This window comes from Pundamilia nyererei, unplaced genomic scaffold, assembly GCF_000239375.1.
Source record: "Pundamilia nyererei isolate P.nyererei 1_Seehausen unplaced genomic scaffold, PunNye1.0 scaffold00100, whole genome shotgun sequence".
In the NCBI taxonomy this organism is placed as follows: Eukaryota; Metazoa; Chordata; class Actinopteri; order Cichliformes; family Cichlidae; genus Pundamilia; species Pundamilia nyererei.
This window is the reverse complement of record NW_005187501.1, coordinates 1,165,553-1,186,044: the sequence shown is the minus strand read 5'-3', so window position 1 is coordinate 1,186,044 and position 20,492 is coordinate 1,165,553. Positions and strand designations below refer to the sequence as shown.

General features: G+C 40.0%; 1 protein-coding gene across 2 annotated transcripts in view; it reads left to right on the top strand.

The window, feature by feature from the left end:
- slc2a4rg (SLC2A4 regulator) overlaps window positions 1–20,492 on the top strand; it is a 35,638-nt gene that overhangs the window by 4,762 nt on the left and 10,384 nt on the right. For both annotated transcript variants that reach the window (XM_005740450.1, XM_005740449.1), the window contains exons 3-4: window positions 17,235–17,335; window positions 19,416–19,654. In XM_005740450.1, coding sequence (XP_005740507.1) covers window positions 17,235–17,335; window positions 19,416–19,654 — 340 coding nt within the window. The remainder of the gene's footprint in view (window positions 1–17,234; window positions 17,336–19,415; window positions 19,655–20,492) is intronic.

The following is a 20,492-nucleotide window of genomic DNA, read 5'->3' as shown; positions in this document are numbered from 1 at the left end:
TTTTTTTTTTTTTTTCCTGATCTGTTCAGTTTAGAAACATTTATGTTTCTTTTCATCTCCACAAGGCACAAGAACACAGTCTGGGTTGACACTATGCAGTGGCTAAAAGAGGTTGCATAACATTATATAACTGCGCAGTGATATTAGCGAGGCCTCTTTGTTGCTCCATTGACCTTTCGGAGTAACTTCTAGTCTCTACTCTGCTCCAACTGGTTTTGCTGGTGATAGAATCTCCTTTCTCTCTCTCTCCATGAAATTGTTTACCTAGTCATTATTCATATTTGGATTTAAACTAGGTCTGTGATTGATTCATTAGTTGTTTGCTCTATAAAACATAAGAAAGTATTGAAACTTGAACTTCCAGCTCTCAAGATAATATTGGTAATATGAAATTATCAATATTTTATTGTTTGGTAGCTAATACATATATCTCTACGTAAAATGAATTTTGTACTGATTCTAGTAGGAGAGCTCATAATGCTTGTTTGATTTTCTTGGCTCATCTCAGCTCTCTCTGTTACCCAGATGTGCATGCATGTGGTATTCATCACAAATTATAAGAGCACTTTAAAAGGGAACTCTTATTGCCACACAAACCCACTCACAGTAATTTGGTTTTGACAAATCTGGCTTTGACCTTCACAAAGTAACAGCACTGCGCTGCAGTGTAAGGTACCTGTTTTTTCTGCTAGTGTTGGCCACAGTTGGAAAGTGGTAGTTGTCTATGTGGGTGTAACCCCCAGTGCATTTGTAGCACTCTTTGCCTTGCGTTAGATTATGTCAACAAAGCCATTTATTTTCATTGGTTCTCCACCGACTTGGGTAATACCGTCAGTGTGGGACAGGATTAACTGTGTTTAAAAAGAACTTACTTTAAAGATGTCACTCAGTCTTCTGTGTGTTTTATATTAACTGCTTTGTCAGTTGCATATTGTTTCTTCAATACGACTTGATACTTTTACACCTTGTCTTGTTATTTTGCAAATGCCGCAAAGTAGGTCACTATTCCTTAGACAAGCCTGGACAAAGATCTTGCAGGAAGGAAGAGGAAGAATCAGCACATTTACTTGGGCACAAATGCTTATGGTCATCTAAACATAGTCAAACTGCAGCACATTTTTAAACATTCCCACCTGTCTTGTCAGCTGCGGTCTTAGTGTGTGTGTCTCCTTTTAACTCTCTTTTTTATGTTCGCTCTGCAAAGTCTCCCTTTCACCCACATCCTAAGTATACCACGTCAACCTGTCAGTAGTCATCAGTGTGAGATCTAGTACCCTGATAACAGAACAAAGACCAGTTTGAATGAACATTAAAAGAGCTCTAAGAAGTGAAGGGGGCGGGGCTGTTTTGTTGGGATATGAAAAGCTTTTCTCTTATCTGTCCTTGGTCAGGTACACCGTTACCACAGTAGGGTAACATGAATGGAAAACATAGAATCAGCATAAACAAGACACCAGGAGGGAAAAACACAGGTCTGTTTTTAACATAATTACTGACCGGCCTCTGACTCAGTCTGTATAAGAATCACCAGCAGGTTTTAGGTCTGGCGAGCAGGCAGAATGTAGTTCATCACCTCTCAATCCCCCTTCATCCACCTCATTACCAATACACTTCTCCCAAAGGAGACATTACTGGTGATTGTTGAAGGTCAGAGGAACATCTAACCCACCCCCACTGTAGTGTGGAGGTGTCTAACCCACATTCAGGGTGCTGACATTTCGTCCTGATTGAGGGAGATATAGTTGCATAGTTGCCTTGAAATGACACTTTAGGGTTTCCAGATTAGAGATTAAAAAAAATTAATGTCAGTGTTAAAGTGAGGAAAGTGACGACCGTTATCAGTATTATTGCAGTGCTGTTAAAACACATAAAAACACACATTACACATGCAGCAACAGGACAACATGTAGTGTTGGTTACAAAGATGGCTTCAGTTTATATCGCTGGCAATGTGCTAACAAGTCAGACTGGCAAACTGTCATATTTCCCATTTTTGAGCAAGCTGAAAAGTAACTTTGATTCTTTTTAAATAGTGGGAAGTACTTGTGAAGGGATTTCCTTCCTGTCTTTTGCAGACAGGGTGACAATTTTTAATCACATCTTTCTCAGCACTATGCTGAAAAACGAAATACGACCACACTTAAAAGTCAGTCCTACTATTAAAAAGCTAAAAAAAATATCTGCCCTGTCTTTGGTCCAAACAAGCTCGCTGTGCTGGTTCAGCTGCATCTGTTGCTAAATTTGGTTAATGCTGAATAGTACTGTTGTTATTTTTCAAAATATGGCAATCAAACATGATTTAATTTATAATTAGGACTTTAAATGGTAATTGTGTGTTAAAAATGTTTGTTTTTTCATAAAATCAATGTCTGAAAAATCCCTTCTGAATTAGAAGGTACATTTTCATCCTTGCTTGTAGCCTCCTTTCTTCCCTCCAGAGTACAAGAGGTTAAACCTCTTGCACTGACAGGCAGGGGTTAAAGGTCATCTTCAATGAATGGAGTCATGCAAGTGGGGAGGGTCAGATCAGGACGCAAGCAGGCATCTGGAATGTCTGCTAGGTCAGCCTCAGGATCTGGGTTATGAGCTACATAGGTGATTTATAACCCCAGAGGATTGTAGCAGACAGCTTATCATCTAACTATGCAGCTTTACTGTCTACTGATTTGGAGGGGCACGGAGGAATGAGGATCTACTATCAAAGTAAAACGTTTTCAGGGTGCACCTTTGTGGCTGTCTCTGAATCACTCCTTCTTTAATACTAATAAAGGTCTCTGGAAGAAGTGCAGACTAATGGGGGGAATCTGCACCGTGTGTGTATGTGTACAGAGCTCTAATGAGACATTAATCATCTCCTGATATGCGGTGAAGAAGAGAGGCAAAATTTCATTTCAGTTTCATAAGTGAGGAGGAGCGTAGGAGGCATGCAGGAATGTTTTCTGCAAACAGCGCTCTGTTGTAAAAACACTGCTCTCTATATTATGTGTCGGATACATGTTCGGTTAAATGGCCTGGATTGCTTTTTCGTGTTCGCTAGTGTATATGTCAGTTTTTATAGTGTCCTCGGGCAAGATGCCTTAAGGACAGGGAAAGAAATGCTTATCACGAGGGAAGGAAACTCTCATTGCGCAGCTCTGGCAAGGCTGCAGAAAAATGCTTTATCGCTTGCTCACACACACTAATAGATGCTTACATAACGCCTCCTGTTCTGCCTCAGCAGCGTTTAAAGATTCCAAAGTCAACTATCTCTCCTTCTCCTCAGTCAGTCTCTCTGTCCTTCTGCCCAATTCTTTATACCAACCACCAGCTGTGCAATCCCCTCCTACCCACCGACAACTGCCACCTTTCTCTTTCCTGTGTGTCATTATATCCTTCCCTTAACTTTGCTTTATCTAAACAACTATTATCATTCCCTCGATATCCTTCCCTCTTGAGTCATTAAAATTCTCTGTTGCAGTGTTGGGAAGGTTACTTTTGAAGTTTTACAGATTATTTATCATTCTGTTATTTTTTTTTCAGAGATAAATCCCTTTTATGTTAGTGTTTATTCCAGCTTTATTAAGATATCTTCAATTTTTTGCCATACAAGCATAAGGTTTGTCACAACTGTTATTGTTCCTATCAACTCTTAGTCAGGTGCAGCCATACTTTCAATCATTTAGATCTCTGCATCCTAATGTCTATGTGGCCCACACTACTTGCACATAGACTCCCACCAGTTCAAATCAACAGAGAGGAGTGTAAAGCAAAAACAAATCATCTGCAGGCTGGAGAGAGGTAGTTTCTGCTGGAAGAAACAAAAAACGCTTTACTCTGTACAGTAATGTCAGAGGCCTTTCCTTATTTTGGTTGGAATTTGAAGCTCTGAAAGACATTCTTGTCCCAAGACATGGCCACCTGCCTTGACGTGGTCAGCTGGTTACTCGCATGACAGACTCGGGTTGGTTCAAGTAATGCATTTTGACATGCGGGCGGAATCAGAAACAAAATGCAAAAAGATATATCACCATTGTGGAATAAGTGGACACTGCATCAATGTAGAGACAGGTTCTTGAATGCTTTCTTGCACTGATGTTTGTCCCAGGCCTTTGCTCACCCGCGTGATTTGCAAAAGGGCCAATAGAAAATGCAACAAAAAAAGAATAACTTCTGTATTCTCACAGATGTGTTGCATGGGACATAATGTATTTGGATGCAACCCAATATTTTTATTTGTAACTAATTTATTTACTTGTTTCCCCCGTAATTGCACCAGATTACAATTACTGGTATGTGCCCATACTGCAGCACTGTTTGGTCTACATTTGCTGTTGGCTGTGAAAGAAAATGATAAGAGTGCTTTTCTAAGTTGTTATTAGTGTCTAAATGTAAAAAAATAAAATATGATTTTAGCCCATTGTTTTGTTGTTATTCGGCAGCATCATGGGATTATAATGTATCCATCAGCTTATATGGACAATTGGATCCTTTTGTAATGTGCTGTAGATTGATAAAGTTTTTTTATCATGTTGCTATCATGTTATAGGGTGGCTGTAGCTCAGGTGGCAGATTAGGTCAGCCACTAATTTGAAGGTCGGTGGTTCGATCCCAGGCTGCCTCCTGGCGGCATGCCAAATATTTTTGGGCAAGATACTAACCCCGTGTTTGCCTACTGGTGGTGGTCAGAGGGCCCGGTGGCGCCAGTGTCCGGCAGCCTCGCCTCTGTCAGTGCGCCCCAGGGCAGCTGTGGCTACAATGTAGCTTGCCATCGCCAGTGTGTAAATGTGTGTGTGAATGGGTGAATGACTGAATGTAGTGTGAAGCACTTTGGGGTCCTTAGGGACTAGAAAAGCGCTATACAAATACAGGCCATTTACCATTTCTAGGCAACATGATGATTACGTAATATCTGACATAGATAACAACCCCCAGAGATTTAAGATGCACTTGGTCTCGCAACTCCTGATGGCGTAGGAGGAATTAACAGATAAAGAAACAAACACAGACAGTCAGAGAGATCAAATCAAGTCAAACGCTCATTTGTTTTCTCTCTTTGTGCAGTTTGCTTTTGTAGATGTGAATACACAGTCGGATATGGACCAAAACAGTTTTACTAAAATTCTTTGGACAAGGTGGTCTCAGCCTGCTTTCAAACAGGCTCCAGAGAGGTTTGTTTATGATCCGACCTCAATCTGACTCAGTATATGCTGCAAGTTTTTTGAGCTAGCAGAGCACTATTGATTGTGTATCGTACAAAACCTGCACAATATTACCAGGTAAATACGAATGTTAAGAGTAAATTCTTCATGTTATCCACTTGTTCAGACCACAGCACCTTCCTCTCGTATTTACGTTGGTTGCTCCCTCCCCTCACATATCTGGCCAGTAAGCGTACCAGACATTCTCACATGGTTTGTAGTGCCACATTTTGGATCGCTTGGAGTTTTCTCTCTGTGAAAAGAAGCTTTTACCAACTCCTGAGCTGATTCTCCCCCAGAGGAAATGATCTATAAGTGTGAAAACACCCTTAATAACGTAATTGGTAAATGGACTGGTTCTTATTTAGCAGTTTTCTACTCTACCTGAGCTACACTACCAAAGCTCTTTACACAACCTGCCTCATTTACCCATTCATACAAGCACTTTTTTCTGTACTTTTTCCATTTAAGTGGTTTCTATCTAACGTTCACACACATTTATTCTCTGATGGATGCGTCTGAGAGCAACTTTCCCAAGGATATTTGGCATGCAGACCAGGGATCAAACCACCAACCATAAGGTGTGGAAACGATGGCACACTCATCACTGGAATTTTCACATTGTTTTTGTTGGCATTGCAGTTGCAGATTTGCAGACTCAAAAGCCAAGGAGTGATTTTGAGTAGAAAATGTGTTTACTGGTGTGCAAGGTTAAAAGTTTTTTTGTTTTTTTCCTCCAAAGCATATAGTCTGACAGTATTATACATTTAAATTGTAAAAATCCAATGGCAAAGCTAAATATGCCAATTTTACTGCTCCTTCCTGTGAAAGATAGATTGGCACAACACAGCAGGAAAATGAAAAGGTTCTGAGTATGCTGCGTAATGCTTCGGTGCATTTGCAAATGGCATCCAAAACCAGCTCCAGGATGGCTGACAGCAAGCCACATTCATGGGTTTTCCTTTCCCTTGTTTCAAATCACAACACTTATAAATACACACACAACTCTATCGAAGTCATCTCGTTCTGCTGACAACAAGGAGTGAAATTCAGACAGTACTGCAAACTTAAAAGTTTGATGGACTCTTACTACGTACTTTGCCCTGTGCAGAGGGGGGTGTCTTATATTTGTTTAAATTACTGATAATGGTTTTTGGGTTTGGTGATGTCACTGCTGATAACAGTTTTTAGGAAATAAAAATATTTGTAAAAAATCCATATGTTGGCTGATATTCTTTGTGGTACTTTTGTATTAGCACCCCCCTTTTTCCTTGGCAGGATGCTTATTTAACATTTCTTTATCTGTTTAACTAAAATGGTGTGTCCTTATGATGCTTTTTCTTGATAGTTTTTGGCCATTACTGAACTTAGAGCAGAAATTTCTACACATAATGTCAGAAAATTTTCCTCTTCTTTTTTCCTGTCTCTTCTTTGTTACACTGGCTATCTGCATCTCAGTTTGGTAGTATGCAGGACATGGGAAAAGCTTATTTTGGGTAGTGTCCTGAAAAATGTCAGGTGAACGTGATCTCACTTGTAGTAAACGACTTTGACAGCCCCGTCTTTTGGTTTAGTCAAAAATTCAGTTGTACTGGGCTACTGGCATTTCAGTCGTTTTTGTGTTGGCACTGACTTCGCAAAGTGCCAGGAACTGCAATTCAATACATCAAAATGGGAAGAAAATACCTGGAAGCACTACATAGACTGTAAGTCTTCTCTTCAAAATAATTTTCAAAGATTAGGGCTTAGATAAACAGATTATAAAAGCTACCACACCCAGACTCCAAAAAACCAGTGGGCCCAAATCCTCACAAGCTTCTAGAAACCCCCCTACGCTTTGTGTGTATCCTTAAGTGTGTGTAGACATGTGCATCCTGAACAAAAGAACTACAGTATACAGGCTTTGATAATCACTTATCCTCATGCTGGTGGACAAGATGAGCAGTCAAGCAACATGTGAACAGATGTGTGTTTTCCTTTATCTCATCAACATGCACAGATGTGTACACACACACACACACACACACACACACACACACACACACACACACACACACACACACACACACACACACAATCGCTTTCATTCTGTAGCCACAGTGAGGTAGTCAGGTTTCATTTAGCACTGATCTGCCAGTAAGGCTGTTGTCCTCTCACCTCCTAGTTATTGCTTCATGCGTCACACTGTTTGCTCTCCCCTGCTAAGCTATTCAGCAGTATTTACACACAAGTCAGTTATATGCACAAAGTCAAATTATAGATGACTCCATGATTTAGCCACATGATACACAGATGTTTCCATATTAATGTTTGATAAATGTATGTGTGTGGGTTGTGTGTAACAGAGAAATAGAAGGGAAAAGAAGTGGTGCTTTATGTGCATATTGCTTGCTTTTTCACCTGCTAACTTGGGATCTGTGCTCTCCACTTGATTGGATTAATTTTTTTTCCACACACCCTTTTTTTTTTGTCTTTGTGCTAGCTAAATCTTATCAGTCCTATTGAAGAGAAAGCACTTCACACAGCCCATAGTTCCAAGTTTTGTTTGTTTGTTTTATAACTACAATAGTATTTTGCTTTACTTGAATTTAATTTTAGTTGCTATTAATAACACATGAAGATGGTTATAAGCATTTATTTATTTATTTTTTAGCTGAGTACTTTCAGGAACACAGTGACTGGACTCCTGACTGCTGCCAAGATAATGTGTAGATTTCCGGCCTGTGGAGATGCAGAAAGTAACCCCTCTTAATCTTAGTGGCTTCCAGCACCAACATGCCACTGCACAAAGCAGTGAGTGTGTGAAGCTGTTCAGTGAGGTGTAAAGTACAGCACCGATCACTTCCTGACTAACCTGTAGAACTTTCATAGCTATTCCGAAGCACAGAAATACTGAGAGATTTTCATATTCCTGTTAGTCTTTCTTTTCAGATTTGCTGGATTTTCAACTCTGGCTTTTATCTGAAATTGACCTTTTTTTTTTTTCTTATTTTTTGGTTCATATATGATAGATCCAATGGTGAAGTCTCTCCAAGCTCAGCATTTTTCATCAAATCTATCTTGCTTGCAACCTCTTTAGAGGACAAGGCTGGGCTGATCACAAGTCTCTTGTCTAACACCTTTTGCTTTGGTCTGTCCGAATTGCCGTGGCCTGGCTTGGGCCAAGATTGAAAACAATGATCAATATGTTTCACACTATATTTTTTCACCACAGTTGGCCCATGAGTAAACAAGAGAGAGAGAAAAGAGAGGAAACCATATGCTTAGTTTTTATATAAAATTTACACCAAGGTTTCTATAGAACCTGAACATTTGTGTTTTATGCTTTTTGCTTGCTGTCAAGGAAGTGACATCCTCAATAAGATACTAAAGTAATTGTATAGTAAAATTACCAAAAAGACAAAATAAATAATATGCATGGAAATATAAAAATAAAAAATAAAAGCACTATGTGCAGGAAGTTGTAATGTGTAGGAGTAAAGATTAAAGTAAAGATTTTTACACATTTATAAGGTAAAAATAAAAGCCAAAAGTTAAAGTTGTCATGGAATTGTAGATGTTAAAATTTTTATGCCTTGAAGCCTGCTAATGTTTGTCATTAATGCACAATTCCCATATGTAGTTCTAGAAATTATGTGTGTGCATGTGTGTCCGAGTCTGAGACCCCAGAGACTTGGATGAAAAAGATCTGAATGTCTGACAGAAAGACATCTTGCTTGCATAAAGCATGACTTTCACTGGGCCAGAGCTCCATCGGGGCAAGTTCTCCCATCTGTTTGTTTGTCTGTGTGAGAGAACGAGTCTGTCCTAGTCTGACCAACCACTCGGCCTATCCTTATTGGAAAATGCATAACTCTCAGAGGGGAACCAGCATTTGCATTCAGCTAGTCATACTCCTCATCATATTACATCCAACATTCATTTTTCAGTGAGCTGCTAAATGTTTTAAAAAACAAAGCAAAACAGAAAAAGCTAGGAGGCTGGACCAGCAGTGAGGTTTAATATTATTTCAATAATCTGTGACAGTTTTATCATCATCACTACCATCTCTCTAGTGTTTCCATGATGTGCTCTTATTGCTACCATTTATCTTATTAACTATTCCATTCCTGACGTGGCAGAGTGATAAAGGGACCATTTTCCTTACCTTATTCTCAATACTGTCATAAGGCCAGAAGCTCCACAGGGAGGCTTAAATTACCAAAAGATATGGTTTATGGCATTTTCCTCTATATTAGTCACTACCCGGTACAGTTTGGCAGGATTAGCGAGGAGCTGAGAGTAGGATGATATTCAGTGAAGATCTGGGTTGAGTAAAAAAAAATATTTTTTTTTTTTACATATAATACAAAATAATATATAACAAAATGAGAGTCTGTTTTCATGCCATTTTTATAATTTAATCTATAGATAGTTATCCAATCCCTGTGCAAGTTTTTAAATGTATTTCTGCTAATGGTTCAAATACATGTCGCACAAAAATTAGGATGATCATTATAGAATAGAATAGAATAGAATAGAATAGAATAGCTATTTATTGTGATTGTACATTTACCACGAAATTGTGGATTTTGTTGTACATTAAATCCACAATTATTAGTTTTTTTGTGCATGCTTATCAGTCCACCACGAAACTGTGTCAAAGGTCGTCCTTAGATGACAAACATAACTCCTAACACATCTTTGCTTTTACTGCACAGTAAGCAAACAGGCTGTAGACAAACATTCAACTTAGAAGCCAGGTAATACTTTTGCTTTTAACGTCTTGCTTCACATTCATTTTTGTTTAGTTTTTTGTTTTTTTTGTTTTTTTTTTTCAAATTTTTTGCGAGAGTGCTTCTACTGATGTGCTTCGTACAACCCCTATCTTTTTTAGGGGTCAGTTTATTTTACTGGCTGGAGTCTTTGTCTGTCTGACGGTGCCCTGCAGATATTTGGCTTTATAGGAGTAAGTAGAGCAGTGTGGCTTTGCAACAGCTTTGGTTTGCCTTTGCAAAACACAGGAAACCAGGCAAAGGCCTGCTCTGGCTTGTGATGGCAGACGAACAAATTTCAGGAGTAAGCAAGTGTAGGAGTGAGAAGTGAAGAATTTAAAACAAAATAAAAGCATGACTTCTTTAGGAAGAGAACTTGACCGTTATTCAAAGCCTTTTCACCATTTCCACTAAGTAGCATTTCTAGTATTTACTTAGTATTTTGCCAGTTAATGTGAGTACATTGAGTGACTGGGTGGTTTAAATTAGTTTGACCCATACATGTGATATGTATGCACTGATGACTTCTTACTACATCAAATATAGATTCATATTTGTTTTGATAAGGAGTAGAGGTTTTCAGGCAGAAAGGTCTTTTCTTGTTTACTTCCTAGAGGAAAATAAGGGCACAGGCCAGAAGTGAATACCCCACATTCCCCCTAGCAACAGCATTGTTATTGGAGGGAACTAAGTTAGTCTTGAGAGACATTAACACTATTATAAAGATGTCTAAAAATAAAACTACTGACTAATTGTAGTATTTATTACTTTATAATAATATTACATGTATAAGCAATATACAGCTATAATACAGATTTAATGTCTTACGTGGGGTGGTAGTACCCTAAAGTGTGGCTATGGAAAAGTGACTGTGGATTTTTTTTTTTTTTGTATTCATTGACGAGGTGAGGTGAGGTTTAAATTCAACCCTTCTTCACTCGGCGTCTGGTTGCACTGGACTGTGTCAAGCTCGCACTGTAAATCTGATCACCTACGATTACCCCATGCACAGTTTATGAGCATGGTATGCAAGTCAGGCAGTGTGTCATGATCTACTTTGTCATCATCCTTTTAAGTGCTGTTGCTGAGTCAACATTTTCTCACTGAGGCATGTTCGTCACAAGCACCTGTGTGATCCTGAAATGGGATGTGCGGTTACTCGACACGAAATAGCCATTATTCACTGAGGTTTGAATCAATGCGAGCTTGTAGTTCAGCTGAAATTTGTAGATATCATCCTCTGTGTTGTGTAGTTTATGACATCTTGAGTGAATCGCCACCGCCACAGAGGGAATCATGCCTTTTTCTCAACATCTAGCCGGTATTATTTTGCCAGAATAAAGCTATCTGTTGTTTGTGCTTCTCCCTAAGGGCACAGATTGCATTCTAGGATCAAGAGAGAGAAAGAGAGGGCTTTTTGTCCCACCACTGAATAACCATCACACTCACAACCCACTTTAAAGAGACACGGCTCCTGTCTGACAGCCTCTCTCTCTCTCCGGGGGTTCAAAGCTTGGAGACTTACGTAAGCGGCAACATGTGTATTGAATGGACAATAATGGCGGACTTAGGAATATACACACACATGTGTGGTTACATGCACAATGATAATCATACTTAATGCCTACCCACACTTCTATATTTATATACTTCACATATTTTTACATTGTATTCATTCAGTTCATACAGTGCATAGTACCTTTACATAGAAGTGTAAAGCAGGAAGCCTAGAAAGAGGCAGAGTGGACACTAACACCAGCTTGTGTTGGGTCAGGGATAGAGTGTGCTAATCATTACCATCTGCCTGCAGCAAAAATAGTGAGACAGAAAAAGATGAACAGAGGGCATTACGTAATACTGTGGAGTCAAGGCAAGATGATGAGGGGCAGCGAGAGTGTGGGATTGAGAGTAGTGGGTGTGGGTGTGGAAGGGGCAGCTGTCCGAGCTGCACCCCAGGCAAGAGGAACATCAACAAAAGCCTGGTCTTTTCTAATAGCCTCTATTGTCTTAACGTTACCTCATTGGACAGAATATCCCAGTTAGATGACATTTTGCTGAATGTTCTTCATTTTTAGACAACAGTCCTCATTTTCTGAGGGCAGCATTTACAACCCTCTTAGTCTGAAATAGACTGAAATCAAAAAGAAAGAAAACACCTATTACAGCAAGGGAGGAAAAAAATATGTTAGCAACACACTTTGTGGCTGCCATCTATTTACCTGTCAGCCTTCTTCACAGAGTGTGTGCATGAGGATGACTAATGCAGGCGGAGATATTACCTTTATTTTTGGTGTGCATATCTCTCTACCCCATGTGCATTTGGATTTGTTTGTGTTCAGTAACGATACCTCATAAGAAAACAGGAAAAACACCAGTCAGCATATGCTGAATGTGTAGGGTTAGGTTCCATGATGACTCAAACAGAGAGGTGCTTCAAAGTTTATTTTACTCGTGTGATTGTGATGCCGTGTTTGCTGTCTTTCTAACTGCCAATCACACGCAAGCCTCTGCCAATTTAAGGAACGTGCACCTGCTTTGAATATGAGGAAGTCAGCACACATACAGTACATACAGGCACAAAAAAGCTATCTGATGCCTGTTTTGGGGATCATGTTGAACACATGATCACATTGGACAGATAAGTGCTATTTAAAACCTCCACCACCGGGGCTTAGGGGAAGATCAGAGATTATTGTTGGCAGTGTGTTGCTCCAGTGAAAACTGGACCTGTCATACTGAAGTGATACAACAAACGATAAATATTACAAATACTGCCAAGTCCCTGTCCCTCTGCCTTAGGGCTGTTCGATATAACGATATATATCGGATGACGATATAAAAACGTCTAACATTTCATTTTACGCTATCGTTTGTTTCGTGGTGTCGCAAAATAAACTGTTTAGGGCAATATTTTTTTCATCGTTTTGATGGTCACTGTAGTGGCTATGTTAATTTCTTAAAGTTCTCTCTTTCTCTTATATTTAATATAACCACACTACAGACGGACAAGCGCCTGTTTTTATGCGTTTTGGTTAGCAACAACGACGATAACACCATCGCGTGTCCGCTTGTTTATGTTCCACATAAACCTTTCACAATAAAGCTCAAGATCCTGTTGAGACTTTTCAAAATAAACTGAATCACGTGAAAGAGCAGATTATTTACGGATGAGAAGTAAAAAAGAGCCGCCAGGTGCTAAAAAAATAAACCTTAGACTCAAACGTTAAAACAGGCTTTTCTCCGCAGCACGCCGTGTAATAAATACTCACAAAGAAAGCGGCGGCCGCTACAACTTATGTCTAAAAATGTATAGTTTCATGCATCGGTTAAAACACTCGACTGCAGCTACATGACGCGCAGCTGGAAACACTTCCCGCATAGATTTGTACAGTACTCTAATGGGACACGTAGTTTTTATGTCAAAGTGAGAACCTAATATAATAATTGGCCTTGTTCCAATTATTTGACAGAGGCTTCAAAATAACTGCCCAAAGGCATTACCAAGTAGTGAGACACTTCTAGAAGCACCTTGGATACACATGCAATTATCAGATTAGGTTGGGAAAAACTCAGATGAAAGGTGTACTTTAGAAAAGCCAATAAAGTATGACAAATCTTCAGCCATATACACAGTGTATCGCTTTTTCAGTCATGTGTTTTGTAGCTGTTGACCTGGATCTTAAGTGGGCTATCGTTCTATAAACCAGGCAGATCCTAGGGATTTTGACTGGAATGGTAACTAGAGCAGAGGTGATGTGTTAAATATAGTGGGGAGGCCCTGTCGTCTCCCCAACAACAGCACAGAGCCCACTATAGTACCGGCTGGTGGTGCCAAATCGTAACTCGGCAGTATCAGAGTCCTCAAGTGTCCCCTTAGGAAACTTGGAAAAACCCCATGTTTTCCACATCCAAGTAATAAAAAGTCAGCTGGAAAATCATCCCACGGAAACAGCCCGCTCTTGCCTGGCTTATTGCAGTGCACATTAGGTGAAATGGTCATCTTTAAAACGTAACTGTTTTTGGCACACAATATACAAGTATACACATCCTTGAACTCCCCCCCCTTCCCCCCTCCCCGCCCTTTCCATAATCACACCTTGTTGTTGCTGCCTGCTTCTTGGCTGGGCTTTAAGTGGCAGTCTCTTTCTCTCCCTCTCCCTGTATGTGCCTGGGCCTGGCTTGTTGATTTTTAGCTGGTTGTGTTGTGCTGCTGCCAGAGGGGAGTGTTTTTGGCCCAGCCAAGGCCAATACAAGTTGAGGAGGAAGGAAGGTAAGAGGTTGTGCGTGAGCAAGATTGAGTGAATGGTGTTGTTTCTGCATGTACTTAAGTGTGCCAAACGCTTCAACCAAACTAGGTGCAAAACACACACACATGCAAGTACTGTAAAATAGAGTTAGAACTTCCCAACTGATGTATTACCTGTCTCATAAAAGAGAGTTGTCAATGGCACTGCTTGTAAATTTAAGAGCTTCAATTGCAAATTATGTCATTATAGTTCAACAAATACCAGAGTTACCACATAGTATGTGCCTACACATGTTCATCTGCATATGTGGGAGGGTGGAGGGCTGCTATGTTTATCATGTCACTATTAAATTTACTGCATGCCATAAATGCACCACGGATAGCCTCAATGGTTCGTGTAAACATCCTGGAAACCAAAACCCCACCCTTCTCCTCTCCCAAATACATATATATATATATATATATATATATACCACACACAGACCAACTTTGTTGACAGCAATCTCTGTTCTCTCTTTGCCTCACTCTGGGCACTAAATAAAGACATCCCCAGTTTAACTTGCTCCAAAATAAAGCCTCTCATAAGAAGATGCAGACAGATTTACGGCACATCAATGCTGTTGTTCTTTCAGCTGTCATCCACTCTCACCATGTTTAAAGGCTCCTTAGTTAGTTCACAGGCAGATGAGAAGTGAAAACAAGAGTAGCAGGCCGTGTCATTTAGCGTGCAATATCTGCTTTAGAGTGAGCGACGGACAGGGATGGTTATCTCTCTAATCTGGTTTTTATAAAATGTAAAATGTGACAGCTGTCTGCTTCTAAGTTGATGTAAACATTGATATCAAAGTCTGTGTGATATCAGATTAGCTCTGCTGCTGTCAGCAAGAATAGAAGTCAATCAACAAGTGCCCTTTTTAGAAAAGGTTTCTGAAGGAGGCCTTTACTGTTTTGTTTTTGTTTAATCAATGCACACTCACACACATTAAAAACTTGAACCAGATGCAATGAATCTGTGGTGGAGTTATCATTGCTTTTTCTGGTAAGGAGGAAGGAAAACACTCAATGTCAGGAAATCAGGGTGGGTTGTAGGGATGGGTATTAATGAGTGCTGGGGTGTGCTGGAATGGGTGTGTCTATATCAATGTGTACGAGAGGGGAATATCAAAGTTTGAATGAGGCCATACATCAACTACAGGGATTGTTGTCCTCCCAGTTTGTGTTTGTTTTTCCTAATCTCTCTTGCTAAGGCCACACACCAGAAAACAGACATGCATGACTGTCAGTGGTATGCTATCAGAGTACTGCACTATATGAAGGCCAAATGGAAGGTAACCAAGAGCCCTAACACAAATTTTATAGATGGATTTTATTAAACGAGAGATGGAGGAAAATCAGAAGTATGTCCCTGGTTGGCCCGAGTTATTGCTGAAAACAAGGCTAATGACTGCAATAGGACACAGCTAATCTTGTTATCTCTTTATCTCTTGTCCTCTCTGTGTGTGTGTGTGTGTGTGTGTGTGTGTGTGTGTGTGTGTGTGTGTGTGTGTGTGTGTGTGTGTGTGTGTGTGTGTGTGTGTGTGACCATGGCTTCTATCTTGGCAGTATTTGAATATTATAGAGTATATCCTACCATTTTTCCAAATGTCTGCATTGAATTCACAAACACACACAAGTTTTGGGATGCTGGAGAGTAAAACCAACAACTTTTGTGGGAGCACATTTGTGCTCAGACTGGCTGAAAGATTCCTCCGTATTGGGTACATTCCATTTTGATCTGTTTGCTTCCTATCCGACGCATTCTCATCAGCGTGGGAGCTTAGGCACTTTTTAAACTTTTTTTCTGCGTGTGTAAAATGTTTTAGAGACTTCTCATTTGAAAATGTGTGTGAATGTGCGCAGATACACGTAGACTTGCTGATTTTGAAACGTACTTCTCTTGTTTGTTGATTCCAGCATGAAGTTTTTGTTTTGTGTGTGTGTGTGTGTGTGTGTGTGTGTGTACGCGCACCGAGAATTCAAGAGTGGATCTCTGCCAGGGCTTAGGGCTTGGCTGAGAAAATGCCTCAAACCAGTTTACTCTGGTTGTGTAGTGAAGAAGTCTGGGGTGGGACTAGAGCTCTTAAAGCTGCAGACTCTATTCTCTATGAGAATATGAGTATGTGTCTACTGTGTATAGCACAGATCGGTAAATTTGGATTTATATTTATTTACATACATATGGTACGGACACTGCTATATCTTTTTCAGGATGTTACATGAGAATTGAAATCTGTTTATGTGTGTGCAAATGTGAACAACTGTGTGGGGATGAACGCTTGGCCTGGCCTCAAATAGTTTTCCCCACATTTTGCTTTCAAGGACAGTAGAAGTCTTAAATAGAACCAACAGGAATAATAAGTGTGTGTCTGAAGCAGATAAGCTTACTTGTCTTTGCAGGATCTTTTTTCTTTTCTTTTTTTTTTTTAACAAGAATGCCTTATGCCAAAGCACACTGTTTAGGCTGTCTGTGCCTGTGTTTTTGAATGTTTTCTGGTGTCAGTTCAAGTGGGTAGTATGAATAAGATTTAAGATGAGGTTGTATTGCTTTGCATGGGGCGTTCTGAGAAGGAACTGAGCAAAAAGCATGGTTCTCCCCTCTAAGCGAGGTTGCACAAGCTGTGCAGAAACACACCACAAAACACTTTCACTCTAGAGGCTTTGTCCCCGTGTTTGTATATATGCACACAAGCACATATTTGAACACACACAATAGTAAGTTGTCTAAGATTTACTGTACATGAAATTACAGATCTCTCTGTCTTCTGGCTGCTTGTTGGACTTGTTTACCTCCTAATGTAAATTTCTTCTAACATCACAGTTTGTATTTTGTGGCTATATAGAGAATTGAATGTTTCTCTGGGGACAAGGTTAAACTTCTTTTTTCCTTAAATATTTTCCAATACTCTGAAAAACAGACAAACCTCTGTTTTATAGAGCATGGGGTTGGTTAGACAAGAGTACCCCTTAAAACTACACCAGATATGTTTCTCGTGCTCAGTGTGCATTTTTATTTTTCAGGAAGCCGTCAGGTCACGCTGATAAGGAGGTGATGGCTGCCACCGTCCTGACCTCACTGTCCACATCACCTTTGGTGCATTACCCTTCGTCTGCACCCACAGGTAACACCATTGGCTCGGCATCAGTTGCATTCATGCACCCATGCACCTACTGCTCCTTGAGTGCAAGCTGCTTTGTCACACACTGACTCATCCACTGTGTTTAACAAAATCAAGGACATTCACTTTGTGTTGCTCGCTGGGGACGGTGCTCATCACAAATCACTTGATGTTAGTTTACCCTGACACAGGCTGAGCTGCTGACTCGTTGATGTGTTAACATGTATTTATCCCAGAGAAGGGTCACGCAGTGTTATTAGCACTTTATTCCATCATCTTTCCATGCATGTATGTTTACCCAAGCCCAGCACTTACTGCCAACTGTTTAGCCTTGACCATTTCACCACAGCTCCTTTTGCTGTTTCCAGTGTTGCTGTGGTTGCTATTACCATGCCAACCACCAGACGGTCAAAGTCCTGACAGCTTTTTAGCTCAGCGCTAAACCCGGGCTGCTGGTTTTTTGCTCTCAGGAAGAGCTTCTATAGCTTTTATCTCTAAAGGCTAGAAGCACCCTGTTGACACTGCTGCACCATTTCGGACATAATAGAAATAAACCAAGAACTGTAAGCTTTCATTTTAGAAATGATCTGTGATGTAGTCATTAGATCAGATCAGAGGATGCTGTGAGTTTATGATTGCAATGCTTGATGAAATGCTTATTTGACAAAATATTTCAGAAAGGGGGTGTTGCTTGATTACTCTGTGGTAAATCACAGTGGTGCTTTTATAAAAAGTATCCATGGTTGTATGGATCCCTGTTGAGATTGGATAGTTTTTTTTTTAATGCAACCTCCAAAACCTTTCCTTATATTTTTATAACTTAAAAATTAAATTGTTTATTTATTTATTTATTTGTTTAGCTCCTGGTGCATTTGGTTGTTAAAAAGTGCCAGGTTTTTGTTTTTATGAGTTGAGACAGGATTGGATATCCTATTTTTATTTTTATATTTTTTGTGTGAAAACACACAGTCCACTGAAGCCCCTTGATAATTCTGAAAAATAGTTTGATAACCCTTATCTCTTTATATTTATATGGGAAACAGTTATTGAATTGTAGAAGGTCTCTCCAAAATGTATGATATTAGTCCTTGCTCTGTGTTTTTCACTATAATTTGCCTGATTAAAAGTCAGATAAAGCCATTGTGATAATCAAGTCTTAAAGCACTATATAATTGATCAACAAATTAACAAATGTATTGAAAGGGTTTCTGGGCCTACACACTGGAAATCGTATAGTATTTGTTCTGGGAAGTAAAGAAAGTTTGGACTCAATGGTTGAAGTTTCAGTATACAGTAGCTAAAAAATATGTGGTGTAGTAAAGAATCCATTGTTTTAGATATTATATAATTTGTGGAAATAAGCTTCTAAGGTTTACAGATTAAGACATATGTTTTAATTATTTTGTGACATTAGAATTGGGATTGTTTTGCAAGAGAGCCCCAATATTATGTTTCCAGCAATACAAATTTAAAATTGAGAGGTATTATCAAAGAGTTCTTATAACAGATCAAGTTAAAATTGGTTGTCCTGTTCAAGGCCATCTTCTTGTGCACCCCCTGGACTGTTGGTTGTTTTTGTTTTTTTTGTTTTTTTGTAGGGCAGCTGTCCACTTAATTTGTGTCTGCGATGGCCACTGAATCTGGTCCAGTGTGCCAAAACTGCTGCCCTTCAATTTCATTGTTATTTTTGGGGAATGGAGAAAGTTGCAGGAGGCAAATCTAATGAGGGGCCCATATGGTGAATGAAAATTGTTATGTTGTCTGGCCAAAAAAACTCAAAGTGCTCTGAGCTGGCACTCTGGTATGCAGCATGGTCAGAAGATGACGGGAAGTGATCTGAAAATACCAGCTGTGTTGGAAGCTCAAAGCTGTCTTCTCATCCATGAGATGGCCAGATTTAAATGAGCTAAGTTTGCTGTTTTTATGGACCTGTTCTCAGAACTTCTATTTTTTTCTCATACCTCACTGGTTCACATTTGGCTCTTAGTTCATGGTCAAATTTGTATGTCTTCAAACATAAAACATCCTCATTTCAGTCACGTCTTGCCAATAACAATAAGTTGTTGTGTTGTATAAACTACAGCCCCCGAGCCGGCCGGCAGAGCTTGGAAAGAGGTGCTGTCAGCTAGCTACAGCAGTTCGACCAGCGGCAACTGGAGCTGGGATGCCAGTGACCATTCAGTCCCCTCCACTCCGTCCCCACCACTTTTAAACGATACAAACAAGAGCTTCCCGCTCTCGTCCCAGGGTGATGATGGCAGTGAGGATGTCACAGAGAGCCCGCACTTCATGTTTGAAGACCCCATACCTCGGAAGCGAAAGGTAAAGATAAACGCTTATGTCCTGACTTTCTTTCTTAACTTGGGCAGTTTTGTGGCATCCAAGCGGCTTGAGGCTTGAGGCAGTGGTGTCACACCTCTGCAGCTTGGACTTTGTTTTGGTCTCAACAGTTTTTTTTTCACCTCACTACACCTTAGTACACCTGATGATTACAGTTTGTGTTTAGATTTGGTGTAGGCTGCTGGGGGCTTCCCATAGTGCACTGAGCATTTCTTCTTCTTGACCTTTTTTTCACTCTGTGTTTATACACCACACTGTGTTTCCACAGCATGTATTTTGTCCTGTCTCACTCCTCTCACCCCCAGCTGATTGCAGCAGATGGCTGCACTGAGGTTGGTTCTGCCAGAGGTTTCTTCCCATTAAAAGGGAGTTTTTCCTTCCTGCTGTTGCCAAGCGCTTGCTCTTAGTGGGTCGTCTGATTGCGGGAGTGTTTGCTGTATTATTGTAGGGTCTCTACCTCACAATATAAAGCCCCTTGAAGTGACTGTTGTCAACTTGATAAAGTTTCATAGAGAAGTTTAAAAGAGGAAAAAGCAGATTCAATTTTAGTTTTGAATAGGAAATAATCAGTGGTTCATCCACCCATCTGTCCATCTATTTTCTTAACCACTTGTCCAACTTAGAGTCCCAGGGGCCAGGAGGCTATCCCAGCTGTTATAGGGTAAGAGCATTTAACACATGTCTAGGCTAAATATATAGAGTACATCCTGAAGATAGTAAATCAAGCTGAGCTTGTATACAAACAGCTCTGTACCTTTCTAATTTTTAAGTACTAGGTAGGAGATAGAAAATCCACAACACAAACAGTCAAACATAAGCA